The sequence below is a fragment of the Myotis nattereri genome (genome assembly GCF_964212035.1).
Source record: "Myotis nattereri genome assembly, chromosome: 16".
Taxonomy (NCBI): Eukaryota; Metazoa; Chordata; class Mammalia; order Chiroptera; family Vespertilionidae; genus Myotis; species Myotis nattereri.
The window spans coordinates 41,682,227-41,708,455 of NC_138091.1; the positions used below are offsets into that span (position 1 = coordinate 41,682,227).

The 26,229-nt window shown below is 48.2% G+C and overlaps 2 protein-coding genes across 4 annotated transcripts in view; both read left to right on the plus strand.

Moving 5' to 3' along the window:
- Positions 1 to 15,382, plus strand: part of NBR1 (NBR1 autophagy cargo receptor) — a 29,835-nt gene extending 14,453 nt beyond the window's left edge. The window contains exons 9-21 of one of the 3 annotated variants that reach the window (XM_081109183.1): positions 249 to 416; positions 1,254 to 1,463; positions 1,846 to 2,005; positions 2,103 to 2,393; positions 3,035 to 3,181; positions 3,658 to 3,733; positions 4,158 to 4,268; positions 4,745 to 4,909; positions 6,671 to 7,103; positions 8,050 to 8,144; positions 8,819 to 8,876; positions 9,587 to 9,695; positions 12,816 to 15,382. In XM_081109183.1, coding sequence (XP_080965309.1) covers positions 249 to 416; positions 1,254 to 1,463; positions 1,846 to 2,005; positions 2,103 to 2,393; positions 3,035 to 3,181; positions 3,658 to 3,733; positions 4,158 to 4,268; positions 4,745 to 4,909; positions 6,671 to 7,103; positions 8,050 to 8,144; positions 8,819 to 8,876; positions 9,587 to 9,695; positions 12,816 to 12,989 — 2,197 coding nt within the window. In that variant the 3' untranslated portion in view covers positions 12,990 to 15,382. The remainder of the gene's footprint in view (positions 1 to 248; positions 417 to 1,253; positions 1,464 to 1,845; positions 2,006 to 2,102; positions 2,394 to 3,034; positions 3,182 to 3,657; positions 3,734 to 4,157; positions 4,269 to 4,744; positions 4,910 to 6,670; positions 7,104 to 8,049; positions 8,145 to 8,818; positions 8,877 to 9,586; positions 9,696 to 12,815) is intronic. The other 2 variants (XM_081109181.1, XM_081109182.1) reach the window with 2 other exon arrangements.
- A 1,682-nt stretch (positions 15,383 to 17,064) lies between these two features.
- On the plus strand, positions 17,065 to 22,524 carry TMEM106A (transmembrane protein 106A; the record flags this gene model as incomplete). The annotated part of the gene is made up of 7 exons (XM_081110492.1): positions 17,065 to 17,245; positions 17,742 to 17,805; positions 19,208 to 19,361; positions 19,823 to 19,963; positions 20,074 to 20,117; positions 20,652 to 20,705; positions 21,063 to 22,524. The coding sequence occupies 7 exons, from the start codon at positions 17,065 to 17,067 to the stop codon at positions 21,181 to 21,183; spliced, it is 759 nt and encodes a 252-aa protein (XP_080966618.1). The 3' UTR covers positions 21,184 to 22,524.
- Between the last annotated feature and the right edge of the window lie 3,705 nt (positions 22,525 to 26,229).

The window sequence follows — 26,229 nt, forward strand, 5'->3', positions numbered from 1 at the left end:
TCACCAAAAATTATCTCCCTGTTGTTCTAAATACTTTCATCTCTTGCTTCCTCCCATAGATTGTCCTTTGAAATAGATATAGGTCAGTTGTTTCTGTCCTCATTTTATTAATGAGGAAAATTAGTACATAGGACGGTTGGATAGCATGCTCAGGTTACTACCTAGCTGGTAATAGAGCAAATACAGAAGTGTGGTCTCATAGTTCCCTACCTCATGTATTTCCCACTGCGCCTTTTTTTCTCCCATAGCCTATGCCCATCCTACAATATCTGTGAAGATTGTGAATCGGGACCCTATGTCCATGACTCCAACCATGTCCTGCTGAAGTTGCGGAGACCTGTTGTGGGTTCCTCTGAATCGTTCTCTCACTCAAGGTTCTCTACTCCTCGTCTTCCTGCTGCTCTGGAACAAGCCAGGTAAACCATTTATACATGGGATGTGTGTTCTCTGGCTTCCTGGTTCTGGTGACAGGCAGTGAGTCACAAAACTACAAATAGTCTACTTATTCTGGCTCATTTCTAGTTGATGTGCAATGATGGGGACAATTATCCAAAGCTAATGAAATGGAAATGAGAACTGCAGAAAGAGGTTAATTTTATTAACCAGTGTGACCCCAATAAATTTAATTTTCAAAGAAAGAAACTAGCCCTAGCTGGTTTGGCTCAGCGGGTAGAGCATCGGCCTGCGGACTCAAGGGTCCCAGGTTCGATTCTGGTCAAGGGCATGTACCTGGGTTGCGGGCACATCCCCAGTAGGGGGCGTGCAGGAGGCAGCTGAATCGATGTTTCTCTCTCATCAATGTTTCTAACTTGCTATCCCTTTCCCTCTCCCTTCCTCTCTGTAAAAAAATCAATAAAATATATTTAAAAAAATAAAATAAAAAATTAAAAAGAAATAAATAAAAAGAAAGAAAGAAACTAGCCCTAACCGGTTTGGCTCAGTAGATAGAGCGTCGGCCTGCGGACTGAAGGGTCCCAGGTTCAATTCCGGTCAAGGGCATGTACCTTGGTTGCGGGCACATCCCCAGTAGGGAGTGTGCAGGAGGCAGCTGATTGATGTTTCTCTCTCATTGATGTTTCTAACTCACTATCCCTCTTCCTTCCTCTGTGTAAAAAATCAATAAAATATATTTAAAAAAGAAAGAAAGAAAGAAACTAAACTATAAGCTGGCACTGATAGAGACGACAAGAAGCTCAAAGTAGCTTCAAGATTTGTGAGGTTTGTTTTTAAGACTATCATTTGTTGTCTCACAGGCTCCAGAAGCAGGTTGACAAGAATTTTCTTAAAGCAGAAAAGCAAAGGTTGCGAGCTGAGAAGAAACAGCGTAAAGCAGAGGTCAAGGAACTTAAAAAGCAGCTTAAACTCCGCAGGAAGATCCATCTGTGGAATTCCATCCATGGACTCCAGAGCCCCAAGTGTCCCTTGGGCCGACCTGAGAGCTTACTGCAGTCTAACACCCTAATGTAAGCCCAGGGCCAGAGTGGGAGCCAAGTCTTGAGGTCCAGCCCTCTAAAACTAGAACTTCAGCGAACGTCTCTCATATTTATTCGTAGCTCCTAACACCCAAACTCTTAAATTTCCCATTCTCTGATCCTGACATTCTTAAAAAGGGTGGTTTGGTAGTTATTTAAGTCTGACTCTTCAGTTGTTTTATTTACAGATCCTCATCATAGCTTTTTAGTTCAGGAGTCAGATTTGTCTTCTGTTTGTTAAAAAATGTTATTAGTATTACTTATAAGGCAAATGCATTCGTGCATCCTCAACAGTCAGAGCCTCAAACTACAGTGTTGGGTATTCAGAAGCCATCCCATCCAACAGCAGGTGACTATCTGAATTTCTGTTCAGGCTCCCTTTGCAGCCCTGTGCCCCAGTTATGCCAACCCTCAGTGCAGCATTTGTGGATGAGAATTTGCCTGATGGGACTCACCTTCAGCCAGGAACCAAGTTTATCAAACACTGGAGGATGAAAAATACAGGAAATGTAAAGTGGAGTACAGATACAAAGGTATTTTTCCCACAAAAATGTGAAGATGAATGATTTGAAGTGGCAGAGTGCTCAGCTAACAAGCTTGCTTTCTTTCTCTTGTCACTGTTCATTTCAGCTCAAGTTCATGTGGGGAAACCTAACTATGGCCTCGACAGAAAAGAAGGATGTTTTGGTCCCCTGCCTCAAGGCTGGCCATGTGGGAATTGTGTCTGTGGAGTTCATTGCCCCAGCCTTGGAGGGAACATACACTTCCCACTGGCGGCTTTCTCACAAAGGCCAGCAGTTTGGACCTCGGGTCTGGTGCAGTATCATAGTAGATCCTCTCTGCTCCACAGAAAGCTCTGATAACATTGAAAAGAGCATGATTAACTCAAGCAAAACTGGTGATCTCACCTGCCAACAAGAGGTGAGCACTGGAAGAGGTGACCAGCTAAAAGAGCCCACTCATAGCTGGTTGTTCTTTCAGAAATCTGGAAAGGTTGGCTCCCTCCTATCCCCCCAAAACATGGATATGCTTATATTGGGCCTAGTACTCGGGGGGCTTTGTTTGTGTATCCTTAGGATCTGGTGCAGGTGCTCCTCACTGTTTCTGTATGTCTTTGTAATGATGCATTGCCAGCCTCTTTGCTACACTAGGGAAAGTAGGACTGCCTGGCTGGCCTGTGGAACTGCTGGACTGATGGCTTTGCTCCGTAACATTCCTCTCTCCTGAGTGTCCGTTGTGTGTGTCCCCTAAATACTAATGAAGTCTTGCCCTAGTTGTTACTTGGTGCAATTTTTTTAGGCAATTTCCCTGTATTAGATGGGCAGTTTTTTAGAGTGTTTACTGTTGAAATTTAGTTACCCAATGTTAATGTCCTGGTTTTGACTGTTGATACTATGGTTAACCTAAGTTGTTGTCATTATAGGAAGCTAGGTAAAGGGGGTAATAAGTGAACTCTGTACTATTTTTGCGACTTCTCTATAAGGTGCTGCGGTGTTCGTCAGCTTGCCTTGTTGAGTTCTGTTGAAAGGCCTAAAATTTGTCCCAATGGTTTTTCTCTATAGGAAACTTTTCTTCTGGCTAAAGAAGAAATTCAGCTTGGGGCAACTGAACAGACAGAAGGGACAGGAACCTACATCCCACAGAAGACAAAAAATGTTGCCAGCGAGAGGGAGCTCTACATCCCATCTGTGGACCTTTTAACTGCCCAGGTGGAAGATTGAGCACTTTGAGGGGCAAGGGACAGAAAGCACGGGAAAGAGTTCTTAACTTGTTGAAGAGAAGGTGGTATAGCCATAGATGGTGCCCAGAAAGTTAGAGATATGCCCACCATGATCCAGTCAGATGCAGTGAATGGCAAGATCTATAGAAGCGAGTTAATAAGCTAAATGCTTGCTTTTTGAATTGGGAACTCAGTCTTGTGCTTTACCACAACTTCCCTTTAGTTGGCTCTTCATATTGGCTCTCCTTCACCCCCACTGCATTTTCTCTCTTTTCTACCATTTGATTATTTGAATATCTAGTATCCATTTAACTCTTCTTCCTTGTTTGCACTTGGCTGAGGTGGGGCATGAATTTGAACAGAGTTCAATCTAGGATGATGTGGAGCTCAATGGCCTTGCAAATCCTGTGAAGACAAAACATTATTCCAGTGTGTACTGCCTAACATTGCCTATTTTTCCCCCAGGATCTGCTGTCCTTTGAGCTGTTGGATATTAACATTGTCCAAGAGTTGGAGAGAGTGCCCCATAACACCCCTGTAGGTAAGACTGTCATAAAACCCACCTTATTTTATTAACAGGCATAAAGGAAGCCAGGTAAAGTGGGTAATAAGTGAACTCTGTACAAGACAAGTTTGTATAAAGCCTCCCCACCATAAAGCGACCCTCATCTCCATTTTTCTCTAGATGTTTGTGTCCCTTTGTTCTTTACATTCATGGTTCTGTCTTGCACATTGCCTTCTGGACCAGACAACTGTTTATGATACTTCCTGCATTGATTCATCTGTCTGAGACACTTACGTACCTAATAGTCTGGAGAAATCTTTACAACAGGTCTTGAAGCATACCTGAGTTTATATTAGCCCTGTAGGAAGCAAGAAGCCAATGAGCTGCTGCTTCTGGACACTGACTATTGATGATGTGATCCTTTTTCTTTATTGATGGTTCTCCTGTCTTCCTTCTCCAGATATGACTCCCTGCATGTCTCCTCTGCCACATGACAGCCCTTTAATAGAGAAGCCAGGCTTGGGGCAGATACAGGAAGAGAGTGAAGGGGCGGGACTTAAAGCTCTCTCTGGTAAGGGGTTAAATATTTGTAAAGTATTTCCATCCTCCCCTTTCATACCACACCATTTTTATAGATACCCCCTTTCTCCCAACTAATCCTACCTTAGCTTATAAAGTGTTTTCCTGTACCATCTCATATTAAGTCTCATGTTGACATGGAATAGATAGTATCCATTCCTTTGTGTAGTATCAAGCATGGGTACATGACTGGAGAAAGGTTCTTAACACTTTAAACCAGCAGTTCTCAACCTGTGGGTCGCGACCCCTTTGGCAGTCGAACGACCCTTTCACAGGGGTCGCCTAAGACCATCCTGCATACCAGATATTTACATGACGATTCATAACAGTAGCAACATTACAGTTATGAAGTAGCAATGAAAATAATTTTATGGTTGGGTCACAACATGAGGAACTATATTTAAAGGGCCAGAAGGTTGAGAACCACTGCTTTAAACACCAAGTGTAGACAAGGTTCATTTCTTTCAGATTCCACGGCATCAGTAAAGAGGAGGGCTGAGAATATTACTTCAGTGGAGGAGGCAGAAGATGACCTGAGTGGGACCCAGTTCGTGTGTGAGACTGTAATCCGATCCCTTACCTTGGATGCTGCCCCAGACCACAACCCACCTTGCAGACAGAAGTCTCTGCACAGTGAGTGTCCTGAATTCCCCCACACAGGAGGGTGGTGTCTGAATTGTGATTGTCAGACCTGAATAGGTACAAGTGCTCTTCACTGAGAATGGAGGCAAGGTGATCTTTGTTAGAATTCGGATCATGTTTGTTTCTTTAGACTCTACATACTGTACCTGGCCTTTTTAATTAGCTTCAGGAGCAAAGCAGCCACCATAACTCATTTCTATACTTTCCCAGGGCAGAATTACAGAGGAACAGCAGCTAGTGCTGCCTGGATTCTGCAGTGAGGAGTTTTCCTGTAAATTGACAGACCTCCCTAGCAGAAACCCCCATTTGGCAGCTGAATTCTCTTCTCTCTAAGGGCAGCAGTCCAGGAAATAGTGGGGAGAAGCAGGAGCACCGAACTAAGTTTCTCCAATTTAAATTCTGTTATAATAAATTTCTCTATAACAGAAATTTCTAGATATCAGATAGGTAGAACCAGTACTGCATATTTCATCTTTTCCAATTTGGATGCCTTTTATTTCTTCTTGTCTGATCTCTATGGCTAGTACTTCCAGTACTATGTCAAACAAGAGTGGTGAAAGTGGCATCCCTGTCTCGTTCCTGTTCTTAGGGGAAATGGTTTTAGTTTTCAGTACTGCATATTTCAAGAACTATCTAAAAATTCAAATTCTAGTGCATCAAAATAATATGGGAAAAATCTCTTGTTTATTATAATGAAATTTGACCTATAACTTTTAAGTATTATTTGTTTTATTTTTGTTTAAAATACTTGCGCACACACGCTTGTGCATAAATGCATAACTTAAAAATCTGGAAGAACTTAACATCAAAATGTTCACTGTAGTGCCTTAGCCAGTGTGGCTCAGTTGGTTGGGCATTGTTCCATGCACAGAAAGGTTGCCAGTTCAATTCCCGGTCAGGGCATATGCCTGGGTTTCAGGCTTGATCCCTCAAAAGGGTGTGCAAGAGGCAACCAATTAATGTCTTATTCTCACATTAATGTTTTTTTCTCTCTTTTTTCCTCTCCCTAAAGTAAAAAAAAAAAAAAGTTTTCAGTAGTTATCTCTAGGATTATAGGTACTCTTTTTTTTCTCAGCCATGTTTTGCCAATTTTCTACCATGACTACTCATTACTCTGCAAAGAGGGGGAGGAAAGTAGGCATATAGTCCTACAATACTCACCACCTAACATTTTCTCTATAGCAATGCAAACTGGCATATCAATTTTGCTTTGACCCGTCTCAGTATATTAAACATTACATGAAAAGGAAAAGGGATGGAGCCTCCTAGTTTTAAGAATCATAGAGCTACCCTAACCAGTTTGGCTCAGTGGATAGAGCTCGGCCTGCAGACTGAAAGGTCCCAGGTTCAATTCCGGTCAAGGGCATGTACCTTGGTTACGGGCACATCCCCAGTAGGAGGTGTGCAGGAGGCAGCTGATCGATGTTTCTCTCTCATCAATATTTCTAACTCTCTATCCCTCTCCCTTCCTCTTTGTAAAAAATCGATTAAAAAAAAATATTAAGAATCCTAGAGCTGAGGATGTTTCTGCCTACCGTATTTTTGTGAGCTTCAGTTTTATTCAGCTTTGCTTAGGCTTCAGACTTAGAACATGGCCGTGATACGATTCCAGCAACAACCCTTCCCCTGGGTCATCCCTCTCCTCTGGCTTTTATAATTGCAGCTCGTGACCCATGAGGCTTTACCAGGTAAGGGTAGCTCCAGGGGCTGCTTTCAGCTTATGCCTAAAAATTGCTTGTTTTCATCCTTCAGTGAAATTTGCCTCACCTGAGGAAGGACCACTTGGAGATGAGAGAGAGGAGATGGTCCATATCTCTGAGGAAGAGGCTATTGTGGAGGAGGAGGAAGAGGATGAGGAGGATGAGCTCAAAGACGAAGTTCAGAGTCAGTCCTCTGCTTCTTCAGAGGATTACATCATCATCCTGCCTGAATGCTTTGACACCAGCCGCCCCCTGGGGGACTCCATGTATAGCTCTGCCCTCTCACAGCCAGGCCTGGAGCGAGGGGCTGAAGGCGAGCCTGGGATTGAGGCTGGGCAGGAACCAGTCGAGGCTGGGGAAACACCCCCTGGAGGGGAGACCCAGCTGCAGGGGTACAGCATCAATGACATCCTCATGACCTCACAGACTCTGGATACAGTGCCACTCACCCCAGAGGTGGTGGGCCCTCCACCACAGCTGCCCAGGTACCATCCACACACCCCTCAGCTGGGCTGTTCTTCAAAGGTGGAATAAAGAGAGAGGAATCAACTTGATCTCAAAACCTGTTTTGTATGTGTGTGTATGAGATGGGAAGAGACTATTTCCCATAGTAAAGTCTGACTTTAGATGAATAAAAGTTGTACTTCCCAGTATTTGTGGATTCTGGATTCAAAGAAATACCTGTTTTAGTTAACCTTAAATATCTGAGTATCATCATCTACTTACGTTTTAATCATTGAGAGCCATTTTTTAAGCGCAAACATCCCTGGACCTTCTCTCCCTGTTCTATTGACTCATGGGCAAAGGCAGCAGAAACTAATTCTCATATTAACCCAACAAAGTATAATTAGGAACTTTAATCTGTTAAGGAAAGAGTATAATATGAAACTACTAGAGAGAAGTTATTCTAATTCTCTACTGGGTTCTACCTGTGTCATTGCTCTCTCATAGGATGGAAAATGTCTACGTAGAGCCTGGACTATAATTTAAACCATTCTCCCAGGGAGCTAGACATTTCCCTTTATCAGCACCAGTTGATACAGGGCAGTAGTCAGCAAACTGCGGCCCCTTGAGTGTGGCTCTTCCACAAAATACCACGTGTGGGTGCGCACGTATAGTGCGATTGCAACTTCGTGGCCACACTCAAGGGGCCAAAGAGCCGCATGTGGCTTGCGAGCCGCAGTTTGCCAGCCACTGATATAGGGGAAAGTGACTAAACTGAAGCCAGTCTTTCTAGCTTGACTGGCTGAAGAGGAAAACCAGAAGGAGAATGAGCCCTTCTCACCTGATCCCTAAATTCAGACATGTGATCTGGATCAGAAATGTGAAGCTTCTGTAGAGAATTTGGCACTGCTGTGCTTTGTGTACTGTTTCCCCACCATTACCACAGGTGCCTTTTCAACTTACTTTCCATGTTGTGTCTTTCTGAAGGAGCCCTCCTTGTGCACAGCATCATGGCTCCCCAGGAGTGGATTTACCGGTTACCATACCAGAAGTTTCTTCAGTCCCTGATCAGATCAGAGGAGGTAATGACCAGTCTGCGCTCTATTTCTTTTTCTATGTTCTTTTCTAATGGAAACCAGGTATAAATAGGCACTCGGTCTTTGTGATGCTTGGCAGTTTCTAGAAATTTGCCCTTTCACTCTTTCTGTGTGCCTCCCTTTCCTATTCTCCAGCTTAATATTTATTAAATGAGACCTCATAGAGGTCGGCATTGTGCCGTACTTGAAAGAACACAGGCTTTGGAGCCAAACCAGTCTAGGTTCTAGCCCCAGCTCCACGTTTCCTCACTGTGTGACCTTTCCATGGTTTGGCAGGTTTATAACACCTGCAGGTCTGTTTCCTTATCTTCAAAATAAGGAAAATAGCACCTTGAAGTTCTGAGTAGACCCTCAAAAGTCACTTCCTACTCTTCCTCAAAAAACAAAACCTAAAAGTACTTAAGAACTAATAAACCAGTGTGATAGGGTTATAGAATCACTTCTTCTGATTTAATAGACAGTCACCTTGCAATGCATTCTGGACAGTTTCTTCTTAGCCCTTAAGCCACCTGGAAATTTTCCCAAATATTAAAAGAGAAAAAAAGGCTTTACACACTGTGATCAGATTGCCACCTGCCTTAATAATAGCCTTGCTCTGAGGTAGGAAACACCAGGCACGTATGGATGCTGCATCTAACCAATAGCTCTTTTGCTTTTAGAGCCCAGAGGCTCATCAGGACTTGTAAACAGCAGACAGAAGAGCTATGACCACTCAAGGTAACTCGACCTTGTGCAGCCTCTTCTTCAGAAGCAGGTGGATATCCTAGTGTTGCTTCTGCTTAAACAAGCCTTCTCGGAGCATATGCCAGTCCACAGAGCAGAGGAGAGCCATCATTCCTCCTTGTTCTTATTTCTAGAACTTGTGAGCAACACTGAACAGAGGGTTAAAATTGATGTTTAAGAGTGTTCACATTCCATACCAGAAAGGATGTCCTAAGTACAACTCACCCGTAGTTCCAGAGGAGAAGGCAGGAAGGTCAAGCCCACTGTGCATCTTAGTAACTAGACACACCTGCCTCTCTGCTCCTAGTCATCTCAGCATTGTCAAGGTGGGCTCCTCCCAACAGTGTCCAGAAAAAAATCACATTTCCTTTGGGAGGTGTCTCCTCTGAGGTGATTGAGCAGTCACTGCCAATACCCCACAATGTCCTTGACCACATTAATTTTCAGCTGGGACTGAAAGCTGGCATGCTAATCAGCGTGATGTGTTTTCTGCAGTGCCCATACCATGTAACAGTAGAGCTGGGCCCTACATCAAACCAAGATGTATAGCTATAAAATTGGTAGGAAAACTTACTCTTTTTTTTACAACTTTTCTTTTTTTCTCAAGGAAATTTCATTTGCATTTAAGGATTAGAACTTAGATTATCTTGTAGGAAGATAGTGGTTTGTGTTTTTTAGGGAGATAATTTAGCTTTCTTCCACAGGCACCACCACCATGGGAGCAGCATTGCCGGGGGACTGATGAAGGGGGCTTTGTCAGTTGCTGCTTCTGCATACAAGGCCTTGTTTGCTGGACCACCAGTCACTGCACAGGTGAGTGCATAATTTATTTTCCTGAACCAAGCCCAAGCCATCAATGAAAACTGTGTCATCTGGGTTGGAGAGTGTATGGCATTGTAGGAAGCATAAGCAAGCTTTAGGTTTAGTCTTTTGGTTAACACCCAATTCCACCACTTTCTAGCTCAGCCATGGGCAAACTACGGCCCGCGGTTTGAAATGAATAAAACTAAAAAAAAAAAAAAGACTGTACCCTTTTATGTAATGATGTTTACTTTGAATTTATATTAGTTCACACAAACACTCCATCCATGCTTTTGTTCCAGCCCTCCGGTCCAGTTTAAGAACCCATTGTTGCCCTCGAGTCAAAAAGTTTGCCCACCCCTGTTCTAGCTGTATGACTTTGGTCAAGTTTCTTAAGGGAGGAAAGGAAAAACACCTAATGTTTTTTGAGGAACTGTGTGTGGGGAGCTCATCCGAGTGCCGAGCGCCGGTGCTACCAGATGAATAAGACCCCAGTGCTGCCCATAGACAGTGGGAAACAAGTGAGGTAAACAGACATTTACTGTAGAGTGTCAGATACTGCGTCGATGTTCTTGACAGATGGAACACAGCCTAGGGTAGGTTCCTAGGTGGAGCCAGGGATGGCTTCCTGGTCAGTGATGCCTGAACTAAGTTCTAAAGGACAAAATAAGTGTTTGCCAGGAGAGACAGCTATAGGAAGGGCATTGTAGACAGAGAGTAACCAGTAAAAGGACTTGGAAGTATGAGTCTGGAAGGTGAATTTGGGCTGAGAAAAATAAGACCTTTGCTATGCGAGCACGATGCTGTGTTACGTGGTTTGAAGTTTATTTCAACACTAGGTGGAGGAGCCATTGAAGAGCTTCAGGGAAGTCATTAACCTGATCCGATTTGTCTATAACATGATCAGATTTGTTCGTAGAAAGATCACTCTGGTGTGGAGGCTAGTGGAGCTGGGAAAACCATTTGAGAATCCATATGGTAGGAGAGAAAGGTAGGAGAGAAATAAAGAGAAATGGCAGAACTTGGAGACTATGATTAAATGGCTAGAAGTCATGGATAAACCCAAAGTTTCCGACTTAGGCAATAAATAGTACCATACATTAAGAGAGGATATGCAGCCGTAACTGGTTTGGCTCAGTGGATAGAGCGCCAGCTGTGGACCGAAGAAGTGTCCCAGGCTCGATACCAGTCAAGGGCATGTACCTGGGTTGCGTGCAGGAGGCAGCTGATCAATATTTCTCTCTCATCGATGTTTTTAACTATCCCTCTCCCTTCCTCTCTGTAAAAATCAATAAAATATATATGTTTTTTAAAATATATATTTTTTTAAAAGGATATGCAGGAAGAATATATTTGAGCAAAAGGAGAAGAAAATTGGATCAGTCTAGGTAGTGCTGAATTTGAGGCACATCCAGGTAAAGTTATCCAGAGTGCAGTTGAGAATGTACACCTGACTTAGGGGAGAGATTTGGCCTGGAGATAGTCATTTGTGTATAGGTTGTAGCAAGAGCCATGTGATTGGATCAGATTTTCCAGGAAGACAGGAAAGCAAGAAGCAGCCTTTAAAGATCATGGAAAGAAGGAGGGCCCCTTCAAAGAGAAAACTGAGAACTCGGAGGCAAATGAGGGAGTTCTGTGCTAGAGCTTGAGGAAGACCTGGCCAGCAGCTTCAAATGTGGCAGAGAAATGTGAACAGGTGGAAAGGACGTTGATAGTGCAATGCCTTACTTTCAAAATAGCTGGGTTACCAAGGGAAAACGAGAGTAAAAACTAGGATACTTAAGTCAGGGAAACATTTTTAAAGATGGGCTAGCTAGTAGCAAAGGAGATTAATAGTCAAGATGAGGGAGGATAATAGAAAAGGGTTGCTGAGGTAGTGATAGTTAATGAGATACAAAGTACATGTGGAAGGATTAACTTGGCAAAAAAGGATGGATAATTCTGAAATGAAAGAAGAGGGATGAAGGGAACAGTGGAATTAGGTGTAGAGGGAAACGGCAGAATATACGCTCAACACATGTACATACTTTCTCACCTTAATCCTTTCAATGCTGCAAAATAGGATGTATTCTATATTGATACTCAACACAGTAAATAAATGGTAAGGGTCAGGGTATTCCAAGTGTTACGAGGATTTAAGAAGGTTGTATCCACCATAGAATTTTGCCCCAAGAGGGAGTAAATGAATGTTAGCCCCCTCTTACCTGGATCACTTCTGTTCTTTAAAAAAAAAAAAAGAAAGAAAGAAAACCCTAAAACAGTGGTTCTCAACCTTGGCTGCACATTAGAATCACCTGGGAATCTTTTTAAAATCCTGATTTCTGGGCCTCATCCTCCGGAAATTCTGTTTCTTTGTTATGGGGTGAGGCCACAACATTACTAACAAAGAAGTAGAATTTCCGGAGGATGAGGCCCAGAAATTTGGATTTTAACAAGATTCCCAGGTGATTCTAATGTGCAGCCAAGGTTGAGAACCACTGCCCTAAAATATCACCTAGGACAGTGGTTAGCAAACCGCAGCTCGCGAGCCACATGCAACTCTTTGGCCCCTTGAGCGTGGCTCTTCCCCAAAATACTGACTTCTGCACATGGGCCACATAGTTTCAATCGCACTGTACGTGCGCGCCCACACGTGGTATTTTGTGGAAGAGCCACACTCAAGGGGCCAAAGAGCCGCATGTGGCTCACGAACTGCGGTTTGCCGACCATGGACCTAGGATATAATTTTCCAGGCAGTTTTTTGTGCAGCTCTTTTGCATCTGACTAAATTTCCCATACTAACTTCCAGTAACACTCTCATCTCTTGTTTATTCTTGTCCCATCCTCACAAGTACCTTTATTTTCATAGGGCTTTCAGAGTTTGCATCTTTTCCTTCATCTGGCCAAAGAATGCTTTCTCCTGAAAGTCCCCTCTGACGCATCTCCTCCTGGCTCTAAGGACAAACCATACCTAATCCAACATGGGGCCTTCCCCATTACGGTCTCAGATGACCCATTAGTATCAGGTGGACAGGAGTGTCATACCCTTGTATCTACCTACCTGATTTTTTAATAAATCTGGAAAGATTAATATGACTTGAAAGATAACATGTAAATTATATAGAAAATGTTCTGCTTTTCTTGACTACACAGCCAATAGTTTCGGAAGATCAGACAGCAGCCCTGATGGCCCATCTCTTTGAAATGGGATTCTGTGACAGGCAGCTGAACCTGAGGCTGCTGAAGAAACACAATTACAACATCCTGCAGGTTGTGACAGAACTTCTTCAGGTCAACAACAACGACTGGTACAGCCACCGCTATTGAGAAGTGACCATGTATTAAATAACTTTGCCTGCTGCTCAGAGATGATCTTTGTTGTCATTGGGGTGTGGGGCAGAAGCCCTTGCTTATTTTTTAATCTGATGAATATGTATAGAGCCCATGATTGAATTGTCAAGACAATACCTGTATTACATTATTTTTTGGAGCAAATCAAAGACCAGACGTAAATTTTCACTTTAAACATTGAATGAATAGTAGAAAGACAGCTTTTCAGTTGATTTGGATAAAACTCCTTTCTCCATTTTAGTTCGTTGGAGAGTATAACTTGAACTTCTTATACCATTTTTCTCTTGCTTGTATTGAAGTTGAGTATTTTTCTTGGTTAATGCAGATGTTTGTATGGGGTTATATGTTATTAATTGTCAATTTTTAAAAGAAATTAACCCTGAGCCCTAGCTGGTTTGGCTCAATGAATAAGAGTGTCGGCCGACAGACTGAAGGGTCCCAGTTTCGATTCCAGTCAAGGGCACATGCCCAGATTGCCGGCTCGAGCCCCAGTAGGGGGCGTGCAAGAAGCAGCCACTCAATGATTCTAATCATTGATGTTTCTCTCCCTCTCCCTTCCTCTCTGAAATGAATAAAAATATATTTTTTAAAAAGAGAGAGAACGAAAAGAAATTAACTCTGAAAGTTGTTTCAAGAATTACTTATAATTTCTCTATCCTATCCCAAGGCTTAGCTATGTGGTATTAAACTGATACCCAGAGCATGATAGGAATGTTACTCTTCCTTTCTCAAAGCGAAAGTAATTTCCTGCAAGACTTAGTAATTGGCATGTTGTTTTTTAAGAGCCCATTGATGAATTTAAGAATATCTGCCTTCTGGGTTTCTACACTTCAGTGAAAGGAGAGGGGAGTGTGCTGATTAAACCACCAGCCCCTTTTCAGCAGTGTCTATTGTAATTTTACATACATTTTTCTTTTATTTAAGGGAGAAAAAATTAGGTAGTGTGAAATATTTTGCTAATCCTATAGAGCAGGGGTGGGGACCCTTTTTTCTGCCAAGGGCCATTTGGGTATTTATAACATCATTCTCGGGTCATACAAAATTATCAACTTAAAGATTAGCCTGCTATACTTGGTCAAACATTTAATCAACTCACCCCTAATGCCTTGGCAGGGCCAGACCAAATGATTTCCCAGGCCTTATACGGCCCGAGGGCTGGACCTTCCCCACCCCTGCTATAGAGGAAGGAAAAAAACTCTTCTATTAAAGGGAAAGAAAATTTAACTTTACCTTTTTTCTATGTCAGGGCAGATTTTATTTACAGTAGTTGGGTGGGGAGATAGAAATAGGAAAAGTGAAAAGCAGGCTCCTGTGTTAATCTTGGCAAAGTTCAAGGGTGGGCAAATGAGTATGTGTGAGGCATAGGAAATCCTGATGACTTCTGGAGGTTTGAAATCTATTCAAGGGTACCGAGCCCTAGAGTCTAGAACAGAAAAGAGAGGCTGGTGTTTTGCAAAACTTGGATGGGGACAAACACTGAACATTTTTGGCCCAGGATGAGTGGAGAAGAGCTTGCTTCCGTGGGTGCAGGCCATCCCTTTGTTTACAGAAGAGCGTCTGAGAAATAAGGCAAGCCCTCACACTGTGGGTCCTAGTAGAACCCAAACATACTTGGGAGCCAGGCAGCAAGGCAAATCCCTTTACTTCTACCAGAAGGGTGTGCACGCCTGGTCTGGAAGCATGTGCCCACGAACAGGTGGTCTGCTTGGCTTTATAACCCCTCACCTCGGGACCTGCCCCTCTTGACTGGAGCTCAGGCACACAGCCATTACAATTAGCTAATTCAAAGGGAGGGGTTGGCTTTTGGGGTTCAAGATGCGGCCCCAGGGGAGCTGCAAGCCACATGGCCAACATGGTGCCTGCCAGTCACGCAGCCCAACGTGGGGCTGTCTATAAACTGTTCTCTCAGAAAAGGTGGCTTGTTTATTCTCACAAGTCTTGGGTACAGTTGGTGAAGAAAGAGGTTACCAAAACAAAAAAAACACTAAAAGATATAGTCACAAAAATGACTTAAAAGGAATCTCACCAGCCCGAAAGGGGGAAGGATAGTGAAATAGTATTTAACCTGGTTGGTGCTATAATGAATGACTTTAACATGATGTTTATTTACAGTATAACTCTCGAATGCTAATTAATAAGCCAGGGTTCAGACTGCAGGCCAGCCAGGCTGTTCATTATTGGAAGCGTTTTTATCCGGCTTCTGGGTAGAGGCTGAGCGGCAGGGTGCGTGTAATCAATGGGGTGGATGTAGGGCGGGACTGCCTTGATCCTGAGTCGTACTGTCGGGCCCTGGGGTGCGGTCGTCCGCCCCATTGTACTTGTACATAACTGCTGAAAAAATGGTGAAATAAAGGTAATTTGAAAAACCTACCTGGACTGGCTGTCCTTGTGGAAGCAGCGCGGGGGCCTGAGTGACTCGAGCATCTCTGGCCGCTGGGTCGGAGGGGCGGGCCCTGCCGGGAGCGGGCGGAAGGAGCCGGGGCGGGGCTTCCCGAGGCCCCGAGTCAAAGCTGGGGCGGGTCCCCGGCTCCCGCACTTTCTATTCCGCTTGCAGCCGTTTCTGTCGAGTAACCGCGGGTAAGGCGCTCACGGGACCCTTCTTTCTCTTTGGGAGGAAAGGGCCAGGCATTCGCGGCTAGCGGCCTCTGCGGGTGTCCGGTGGGACGTGAAACACCTTCTCAATGAAATCCCAGCCTCTCCGTCTGCTCCCCTCCCCGGCCGATGGCCCTCCCCGGAGTAGGGCGGGAGCAGCTCCCCACCTCCTCCAACGCGGTGCACTGGGTCCCCAGGACTCTGCCCAAGGGGCCCGGTTGCCTGGCCAGCCCCAGCCGCGGCTCCTGGACAACCCTGCCCTGCAGGCCCTCTTCCCCATGGACGCAACCCCAAATCTCTTCTTGCAGCTGAGTGGAGCCCGGATCTGCGGTTTGAACCAGGAGAGGCCCCCGTTATTTGGCCCAGGAAGGTCCGTGCGGCTCGCCTTGCCCGCTCATTCTGCCACCACTCTTGAGTTTGGGGGCAAGAACCTGGAGTTAGCCTTGGCCTTTCCTAGTGAAGGACAGATGCTGACGTTGCTACTACCCGCCCCGGGGACCCTCTCTGAAAAGACCTCAGAAGGCAGTGAGGAAGACGTTCATGCTCCCTTCCAGGTTATGTTAGGGGTCTGAGCCCCACCTGTGACCAGTCTAGCCTCCTTTCTCTTATTGCAAAGAATCCCTGCCTTATTAAAGGCTGCACCTGCCCAGGCATGGAAGCTTTCCTTCCACCCCCGGGCTGGGAGACCGCAGGCATTTCTGCCCAGGTGCTCTGGAATCCTCTTGAGAGTAATCGTGTTTAGAGTCACCTTGCAGAAAGAAGGGACTCTATGACTGCTCTCCCCTGCCCTACCCAACTTACTTCCCCTGAAGTGAATGCCTGCTCAGCAACTTTTCCCAGGAAAAGATACATGATCTTCTGTTCACTTATGGAAGTCCCTTTAAGTCAGTGGTTCTCAACCTTCCTAATGCCGCGACCCTTTAATACAGTTCCTCATGTTGTAGTGACCCGCAACCATAAAATTATTTTCGTTGCTACTTCATCACTGTAATGTTGCTACTGTTATGAATCGTCATGTAAATATCTGATAGGCAGGATGTATTTTCATTGTTACAAATTGAACATAATTAAAGCATAGTGATTAATCACAAAAACAATATGTACTTATGCATGTGTTTTCCGATGGTCTTAGGCGACCCTTGTGAAAGGGTCGTTCGACCCCCAGGTTGAGAACCGCTGCTTTAAGTGAAATAACTTCCTCTTTTCCCTCTTGTGGGCAGATTGAGCGCGCCTACAGTATGAAAGAAGTTGGAAATGCATTGAGATTTCTGACCTGAGAGTGCAGTGCAACGGCTCCATTTTCCATTCCCTAGCTAGCTTAGGCTTGAACCTGCTGAAATTGTGGTGGGACTCCTGGCCAACCTTGAGAACCTAAAACCAAATTGACATTCAGCATCAGTGCGAACAAGCTAGCACCGAGCCTTGTTCTTTTCTCATTAGTGAAAAAGCCCCCTACGCGATGGGTGAGACGTTCTCCCAGCTGGGCTCTCAGGAGGACGAAAACAGGTCGATCCTACCCCGTGATTCAGCCAGCCATGGTAGCAGCGAGTATTTTTCTTCCTGTGCCCCTTGTGAAAGGGCTGCTAATACCAGCTTTGTGACTTGTCCCACCTGCCAGGGCAATAAGGAGATCCCTCGAGGTGAGTGGCTCAAGGCTCTGGAAATAGCCTGCAATCCAGGAAAAGCTCTTGGCGGTCAGCTGGCCCGTGGTCAGGTGCCTCTGAGGCTATCCTTGAATGGGGTTGGGTCTCCCAGCTCATGGTCCCCCAGTGTAGGGCTGGCCAGGGAGATGCTAACCCCTCCTGCCCTGGTTGTGCTCCCCAGCCCCTGGGGTTCCCAGCCTCTCTGCTCCCTTAGCTACAGTGTGCCGTAGGATTCAGGAAGTTACCAATGGCTTCTCCAAAGAAGCTAGGCTCTGAGGAAAAAATGCCAGAGATTCTTCACATCTGTTTATGAAAATCTCACTTTCATTCTAGCGATGACCAACTTGAGAACATAGCCCAGTGCTCCCAGTTCTGCTGGGGGGCCGAGGTGGCATGCTTCTGACGTTGCTTTGGGGGGTGGAGGGGTGCTTCTGGTACAGGAAACATTCGTCATGGACACCTCTTGGCCCTCCCTCTCACTTTCTCTCTACAGAACTAGAGAAGCAGCTGGTGGCCCTCATCCCCTATGGGGACCAGAGGCTGAAGCCCAGACACACGTAAGCTCCTCTTCCTACCTCTCAGCTCCACAGGCGGTTCCCTGGGGCTGTTCCTCTTTGTCTACCCCATTCTGCCTCCCCCCAGATTTTTCTCCATTGATTCTCCGCCCAAACGCCTGAGCCTCACTGGGCTCATATGTACTAGCCCCGTTTCTGAGGATTTTCCTGATTCCAGAAACCCAGGGCATAGCTACCTATAGCCACTTGGTGCCTTCTGAGCATCACTGCCTCCAAGACACATGCCCCCCTGCCCCTTTAACATTAAATTTTGACAAAGTCATCTAGTGTTTGCTTTGTTCTTTCTTCAACTGCTTTTTTTTTTAATGTTTTTATTTCAGAGGAAGGGAGAGGGAGAGAAGAATAGAGACATCGATGATGAGAATCATTGATTGGCTGCCTCCTGCATGCCCCACACTGGGGATCGAGCCCGCAATCCGGGCACGCGCCCTGACTGAAATCAAACCGTGACCTCCTGGTTCATGGGTTGACGCTCAATTACTGAGCCACACCGGCTGGGCCATGGCTCCCTTTTGAAAGCAGAGGACCTCTTGACTCTGCAAGTCCTTCCAGGAGGGAGGGAGGTGGTCCTGGCTGCAGTTGGTTTGGGGAAGTTGTTTTTCCTAAGAGCTTCCCCGCTGTGGCAGCTCAGACATGCTTGTTCTCTTCCCAGTAGAGATGGAGAGCCAGCTGCTCCCTGTTCGGAGACACTTCAGAGCGTTAGAGGCAACCCTGAGTCTCTCTAGGCCGGGGTTGGGGGTGTCGTGACCCTGATGATCATCTGGGTCTATTTGACAGGATCCCTGCAGTGCCCTCCCACAGTTCTCAGCTTCAGCCTGGGAGCCAGCACCCCGCCCTCCCCACCACCGCACCAGCATCTAAATCTAACAGTGCCGCTCATGAGACACTTACAAGGTGCTATCGCTTTAATGCCCATCTCAATTTTAAATTAAATGACAGATGATGTCCTGTTCTGAATATTCAGGTCTCTCAGAATTCGTGTGGACTGGCTTTTCCCAGTGGTAATAGGGGCTTTAGCTATGTGCCAGGGCCTGGGATTGGTGCTTTTCACGCATTAGCGTATATCAAATTCTATGAGGTCAGTACAGTTATCTCCATTTTACAAGCAAGAAAACAGGCTTAGGGCTGCTCAGAGGCACTGGACCAGAGAGCTAGTAATGGAAGCCAAGCTGTCTGCCACCTGGTCCTGTGCTCCTCCTTGCTCAGTGCCACATCGGAGTGTAGGCTGGCCCTCCACATCCAGGGGGCTCCATGGCAGGGGGGGGGGGGTGCCGGGGGAGGGCGCAGGATGCAGAGGAGAGCCTTGCATGTGGAGAGGAGCGCCTGAGTTTCCTTGAGGTTCAGACTTCTCCACTCCTCTCCCCTGGGTCCTACTTTCCCACAGGGAGCTCTTCGTGTTCCTGGCAGTGCTCATCTGCCTGGTGACCTCCTCCCTCACCATCTTTTTCCTGTTTCCCCGGTCCATCGACACGCAGCCTGCAGGCCTCAACTCCTCCTCCACTGTGGTCTTGGACGAGACTGTCTACATCAACATAACGGTAGGTGGGTGCCTGTGCCTCTGGGCTCTGACCCCCACCTTCCCAGCAATACTCCTCTGTAGCCCTTGCCCAGTGTTGTGATCCTGGGCACCCAGAGGGTGTTAGAAACCTGGGAGAAGCAGGGGCCACCCTGAACCCCAGATTGTGTAGGATTGGGACTCTCCACAGTGAAGGGTCAGAATCAGGGCCCAAGAAATAAATCACAGCGTGTAATGGGAGTGGCGTGCCTGAGGCTCCCTGGGTGGGCAGGGTGCAACTGGATCCTGAGCCAGCTTAATGTTTTAGTTAAAGTGACTCCTCACCATTAAGAGCCCCCAAGAGGGGCTCCTGGCACTGGTCCTCAGCAGCTGAGGTCCGTATGGGGGTGGGGCTCAGTCAGGCCGGGGGTTTTGAAACTGTTTGACTTCTCCTTTCCAAGGATGGCCACACTCACCCCTCCCTTTCCTTGTCTTCATCCCCAGAATATCTTGAACATCTCCAATAGCAACTACTACCCCATCACTGTGACCCAGCTAACCATTGAGGTGCTGCACCTGTCCGTCGTGGTGGGGCAGGTCTCAAATAGCCTCCTCCTCCACATCGGCCCTTTGGCTAGTAAACAGGTATCTCCCTCGCCCTGGCCAGCCCTGCCCACAGTGGTGTGGATGTGTGAGGTGGTGGGAAGGGGGTGACGGCTGGAGTTGGGGCTAACCCTACGCCATTTGGTTGACAGATTTTTTATGCAGTAGCCAACAGGATCTTGGATGAAAACACATAGTGAGTATCCCTTGATCTCTCCTCCCTCCGCCCCTTTTCTGTTTGGAAACCTGGTTTTAATCCCCACCAGGCTTTCTGATTGCTTAGCAAAAACCCTGCAGCCAGCCTTTGGCCTGGACTCATGGCTGAGGCTGCAATGTGCAAGGAAGTGTTCAGGGTCCCCAGCCTCTCTTCCTGTTTAGAACTAGATTGGAATGAGGAACAGGCTAGCATTTGGTTAATCCTTACAATATGTGACCTGGGGCTCTTTAGCCTGAATTGCTGAGGATGAATGTCATTTTCTGCTGAGGGAGGGGCCAGCATGTGCCTGGGCCAAGCCAGTTGGGGTTGGTGGAGTGATGTTGCAATGCGGATGACATACTCCTTAGTCAGAGGGAGTGTGTGTGTTGGGCGGGGGGTGGGGGGTGGGGGAGGGGGCATTTGGGGCCCCTGAGGGAAAGGGGCCTAGGTGGTGACAAGGCTGGGACTTGCAGGTCTTTAAGCCTTCTGATGGCCACTCAGTGTGAAACATGATCCTCTCTCTCTCTTTCTCAGCAAAATCTGTAGCTGGCTGAAAATCAAAGTCCACCACGTGCTTTTGCACATCCAGTAAGTAGGGCTGGGACCTCTCCCACTTCTGACTCCAGTCTCTCCTCAGCCTCACCTTGTGAGAGGAGTTACCAAGGTGACCCCATGGATCAGTTAGTTCCTGGGAAGAGCAGGTCCAGCCCCTACTCTAGGTCCCACCTTGCTCCTAAGCTTCTAGTGTGACGGCCACAGAGCTGTCTGGAACACAGGTGAGGCAGCAACCTCAGATGCCTTAGCAGAGTGGGGGACAAAAGAAAGGAGGGTGGGATCTGAGGGAGCCAACCCCCAACCCCCCCCCCCCGCCCTCCAGGCAGCAGGCCACGGCCAGAGCTTTCCTCTTCCTCCCAGACATAACAACAAAGCCTGCTTCCTCTCCAGGGGCACCGTGACCTATATCTGCTTGAGCCACTCAGAGCAGAAAGTCTTCCAGAGCTATGAGTACGTGGACTGCCGGGAAAACACATCAGGGCCTCACTTGCTGGTCCCTCACCTGCCGTGACCCGTCTGCTGTCCCCAAACTCTAGGCACCTGCCAGCCTGGTCTGTATCTCTCACAGCTCCGAGGGCCCAAGGATGGACTGTGGTGACTTGGCCAAAGGACAAGCCCTGCTTTATCATACCCTCCCACCCCACCCACACACAGGAAGCGCTCGATCCCCACAGGCACGGAAGCCGGGTTCTCGGGGCTGCCACCAGGTCCTCCCCTGGGTCTGGCCTGAGGGAAGTCTGATGTGATGTTTCCTTGGAGTTAGAGTCCCTGGAGTGGCCCCTGCCCTTCCTGTTCTGAGCACCTTATGCCCTGAGCTCACATGCCCAGCTCCTCAGGTCTGGCCTTCCTCCTGCCTGAATGTGAGAAAGCGTCGTATCCAGCGTTAAAGACATGCATCTTTTCAGGTTCTCCACCGAGTGAAGGGAAAGCGACTTGGGGGGCATGCAGTGCGGTCTCCAGGGTCTTTTGCAGAACACAGATGCTCGCCTGTGCCTCCCTGTTTGGGTTGTGTGACAAAGTGATGGTGATGATCGACTTTGCTCCTGGGAACTTGTCCCCTGCCCCTCTGACAGCTGGGTTGGCCGAGGCTCTGCATCCTTCCTGGTTACAGACTGTCCTGGTTCCCAGGAAGACAGCTCCAGCTTCTCCCCCGTGAGACAGTTTATTATTCTCTTCAGAGCAGGAGCAACTTAAAGTAGCAGGGGAGGGGAGGGAGGCACCTGGCACCCATTGGGATGCGGGGGGACAGACAAAGCCAGGGTCATTTTAACAGATGTTTATTTATTGAAGGAGAGCTCCTGGCGGGTGGTGAGCCCATCACCCTGAGCCTGGGCGAGGAGACACAGGCAGGCCAGGCTGCTGGGCTCTGCCACTCCAGGGCCCACCTCCCAGAGGCCTCTGCTTTCCTTTGGGCATTGACGGTAGAGACAGCACATCAGTAGGGACTGGTCTCTGCTGTCACTCAGATGAAGCTAAGTCCTCCAGGTCCCCCTGGGCTCCACGTGGAGGCGGTTTCCCTCTTTAGTGAGCAGAAATGGTGTTTGCTCACTAAAGGTGACTATGGTTTTTATCAGGTGGGCAGAGAGATGAGCTTGGGTGGTGGGGAGGCTGAACCTGGAGGAGGATGGGTGGAGAGGGGGGCTGGTGACAGAACCTGGTGCCTGGTGGGCTGGGGGAACAAGAGGGAGGAAGGAGGCTGTGCTGTCTCCACATTTTCATGTCTGGGTAACGGGTCAAAGTGGTGCTGGCAAGAGTGGGGGAGTCCAGGAAGGCCAGGCTAGAGCTTCTCCTGTGTGTAGGTTGCCAAATGTGAAGAATTTATATTGTCGTCAATAAACTATACTTAATGTTTAAAGAAGAAGTCTCCTGTGAGCGGGAAGGGAGCTGGTGGACATGCCCCATCTCAGCCTGGTGTTGATGTCCCAGGCCCCGAGCCCCTGACAACATGCCCTGCCTCTGGCTTCTGAGAGAGGGCTCGCTCCCTTTCTCACCGTGTATCTCTAAGGCCCCTTCCAACTTTAGTCCTATTCTGTGTCCCCCCTACGCCCCCCCTCAAGCTGCTCCCCTCAAGAAACACTGCACTGAGGGGCTCCAGTCTGACAAAGGCGATGCTGTGTGGGCCATAACAAGACCCAGGCACCCCCCTCCCTGGTCCCGGGGGGAGGGGGCCGGGCTGGAGGACCCTGGTGTCAGCTTGAGGAAGTGGTCAGGGGGACTCCTGGGCCTTTGGGGCCTCTTGACTGTCTCTGCCCCTTGGAAAGGCTGACACCCAGGAAGGAAGAGGCTACTCCCCCTCCCCTTCCAGGGCCCGGTGTCCTGTCCCTGAGGCTATAGCTCTCCTTCACTCTGAGCTCTGTCTCTCTATTCCTGCTTCTCGTCAACCATTCAACAGCTGGGTGCCCACTGTGGGCCGGGAATGACACTGGACTGGGGCGCTCCTTCCCTGCCTGCCACCTCTTCCCACTGCTGCCCAGGCCTGCTTGGTGGGCGCCCGTCCCTCCTTCCCCAGCTGCATCTCAGTAAGCATCGGCTAGGAGGAAGGGGGTGATGGCTCCTGTGAGAGTCATCAACCTGAAGCCCCAGCAGAACTGTCATTGCTGAAGAAAAGGGCCAGCCTGGCCAGTGGGCTCCGTGGTTGGGCGTTGACCTGTGAACCAGGAGGTCACGGTTTGACTCCTGGTCAGGGCACATGCCCAGGTTGCCTGCTCAATCCCCAGTAGGGGGCGTACAGGAAGCAGTCTGTATCAGTGATTCTCACTGATGTTTCTCTCTTCCTCTCTCTGAAAAAAACACACACACAAACTTTTTTTTTTTTTTTCTTAAAGAAAAGGCTGGAGTTGGAGACTTGGGAGTATAAGGCCAGTCCTCCCACTGGCTTTGCCTAGAGAAGCATGCAGTTGCTTTCCGCTTTCTTCTCTCACCCTCTCCATCCCCTCAAGGGTGTTTTTTTCTCCCCCTCATGGGTCTTCCTGCCTCTTTCCCCTCATAGCCTCACAGAGCTGACCAGTTTCAAGTCTGCAGGAAAAAGTCATTTTATTCTGGGCTAGCCTCCCGTTCTGGAATGGACCAGAAGGGCATGGCCTTTGGAGTGCAGACATGGCTGAGTGGTGAGAAGGTGGAGTTGCTCATCTGTTGTTTACTGATGGCCAGTTGGGCCTTGGGGTCTGTCAGTGAATCACCACTGCTGTATGTAATCCATTGACTGAAATGAAGGCGGGACAGGAGACAAAACATGTACATTAGCAGTTTCTGGGCTTCTTCGTTTCAGAGCATTAAGCCCTTTTGAGGCCGAAGGAATCAGAGTGAAATGTAACAGCCCCGTCCTCATCCTAAAAGGACTTGGAATGAGCCAGTCTCTAAGCTGAGCGCTTCTGGTGCCTTCTCTTGGCACTGCCACATGCAGTCCTCATGAACCCTCCGTGCAGGAGCTGGTGTTATCATTCATTAACTTATGGAGAGGACAGCAAAGGCTCAGAGGGGAAGTCCTACTATTAGGCCGTGGTGATCCTGAGACCAACCACGTTACTGCAGGTCTTGGCTTCCTCCTGCTCCAGCTGCCTCTACCCCAGCCAGCGCTTAAACAGCCCCCCTTGCCTGTCCTGCATTGCTCAGTGGTTGAGCACCAACCTATAAACCAGGAGGTCACTGGTTTGATTCCCGGTCTGGGCACATGCCCAGTGGGGGTGGGGGGTGGGGGGAAGGCATGCAGGAGGCAGCTGATCAATAATTATCTCATAATTGATGTTTCTATCTCTCCCTCTCCTTTCCTCTCTGAAATCAATAAAAATACATTTAAAAACAAAAAAACCAAAAACAGCTCCCTTATTTTGCTTCTCTGGCACCTGTCTTCTCTCTCCAAATAGATTGTCAACCCCTCCACTTACGCTTATGCTGAGCAACAGCCCCTATTTAGACATTTTTAGGGGATAGGGAACGGGGGAATGGGCCATCTAGAAGCGAAATAATTGCAGCCCCTCCCCCACCCCTGCCAGGAGAGCTCTCCAGACTCCACGCTCACATGCCCACAAGCGCACACTCAGACACCCTGCCTGCCTGCCTGCCTTGCACGCTCTATCTCACCGTGAAGCGTGGCTTCAATGTGTATGTAGTTGGGCAGGGTTGGTCTGGTTTCCTGAAACCTGATGATGAAACGAAGCACATGTTACTCATCTGGCAGTTTCTGAGGCTAGAACATGGCAGAGACAGACTCTTCACTGTGTGACCAGGGGGAGGTGGCAGCCCCTACCTGGGGCTGGGCGCAGACTGAGCCCACCCTGAATTTCTCAACTAGGAATGGTGACTCCCTGTCCCAGGCCTCACAGGGCTCCGTATTATCTGTGGCTAAGCCTGCAACTCACATCCCACCCTCTGACCACCCTCACCCACCTCTGTCCCCCTCCCCTGAAGGAAGGGCTGACAACGCCTTGGCCAGCCTCTGCAGAAGTTGGAAGCCGCCCTGGCAGTGCCAGGTTGACACAAACACTCAGAGGGAGTGTCCCCAAGGAAAAGCCCCGGTGCCAGGGCGAATCACGGACGGTGGGACGGTGGGTAACAAATGAGGGTTCTGGGCCCTCGGGCAGGGGTGGGAGACAGCCTCACACTTACCGGGGTCTAGAGCGATTTTCTGCCCTCCTTGGACTTTATCCTTAAAGTCGCTGGATTGTCCTTTAGTTTGATGGGCCCCCATGGAGTCAAGCTGGGGGCCAGGCTTTTGGGAATCCTGGAGTTTGTGCTTGGAACTGAGCTGGGTAAGAGGGTCTTGGGCATTTTGTTGCCGTGGTTGACATGGAGGCTGAGGCTGTGGCTGTGGCTGTGGTGGCGGTGGAGGCGGTGGCTGTGTCTGTGGTGGTGGCGGTGGAGGCGGAGGTGGCGGGGGCTCTGGCTGCTCCGCTGGCTTTGGCGGGGGCGGCTGTGGCTGTGTAGGTGGTGGCGATCGTACCTGTGATGGCCCTGGCTCCTGACGTGACTCCTGAGATGGCTGGGTTTGATTCTCAGATTGGCATTTCTCCTTTTGGGGTTTCTTCAGTTCCTGGCAAGAAGCCCCCGGCAAGTGACAGCCTCCTCCCTCCCACCCGGGCACCCATCTGCCAGATACCACAGGGAGCAACACAGCAAATCCAGAGGGAGAGGTGCCCCGAGGGTCTCTGTTCCCTGGAGTGGAGCCTGAGGCTAGAGCATGGGCTAACTTCCTTCACCCGCCACAGCACCAAGCACTGCTTCTCGGTGACATGGCCCCTGGCACAGCCCCTCCCAGGAAACATCAGTCTCTGAGCACCTACCTGCTAGCTTGGGAGCTGTGCACTGAAAACAGTTTGCAGGACAGGAGGATAAAGAATAGCTTTGTGCAAATGCTTTGAAACAGCGCTGTCCAATAGGAATATAGAATGTGCCCCGTGTAATTTTAAACTGTCTAGTAGCCACATAAAGAGTAAGAAGAGCCCTGGCCGGTTTGGCTCAGTGGATAGATCGGCCTGCGGACTGAAGTTAAGGGTGCCAGGTTTAATTCTGGTCAAGGGCACGGGCCCAGGTTGCAGGCTTGATCCCCAAGAGGAGGCGT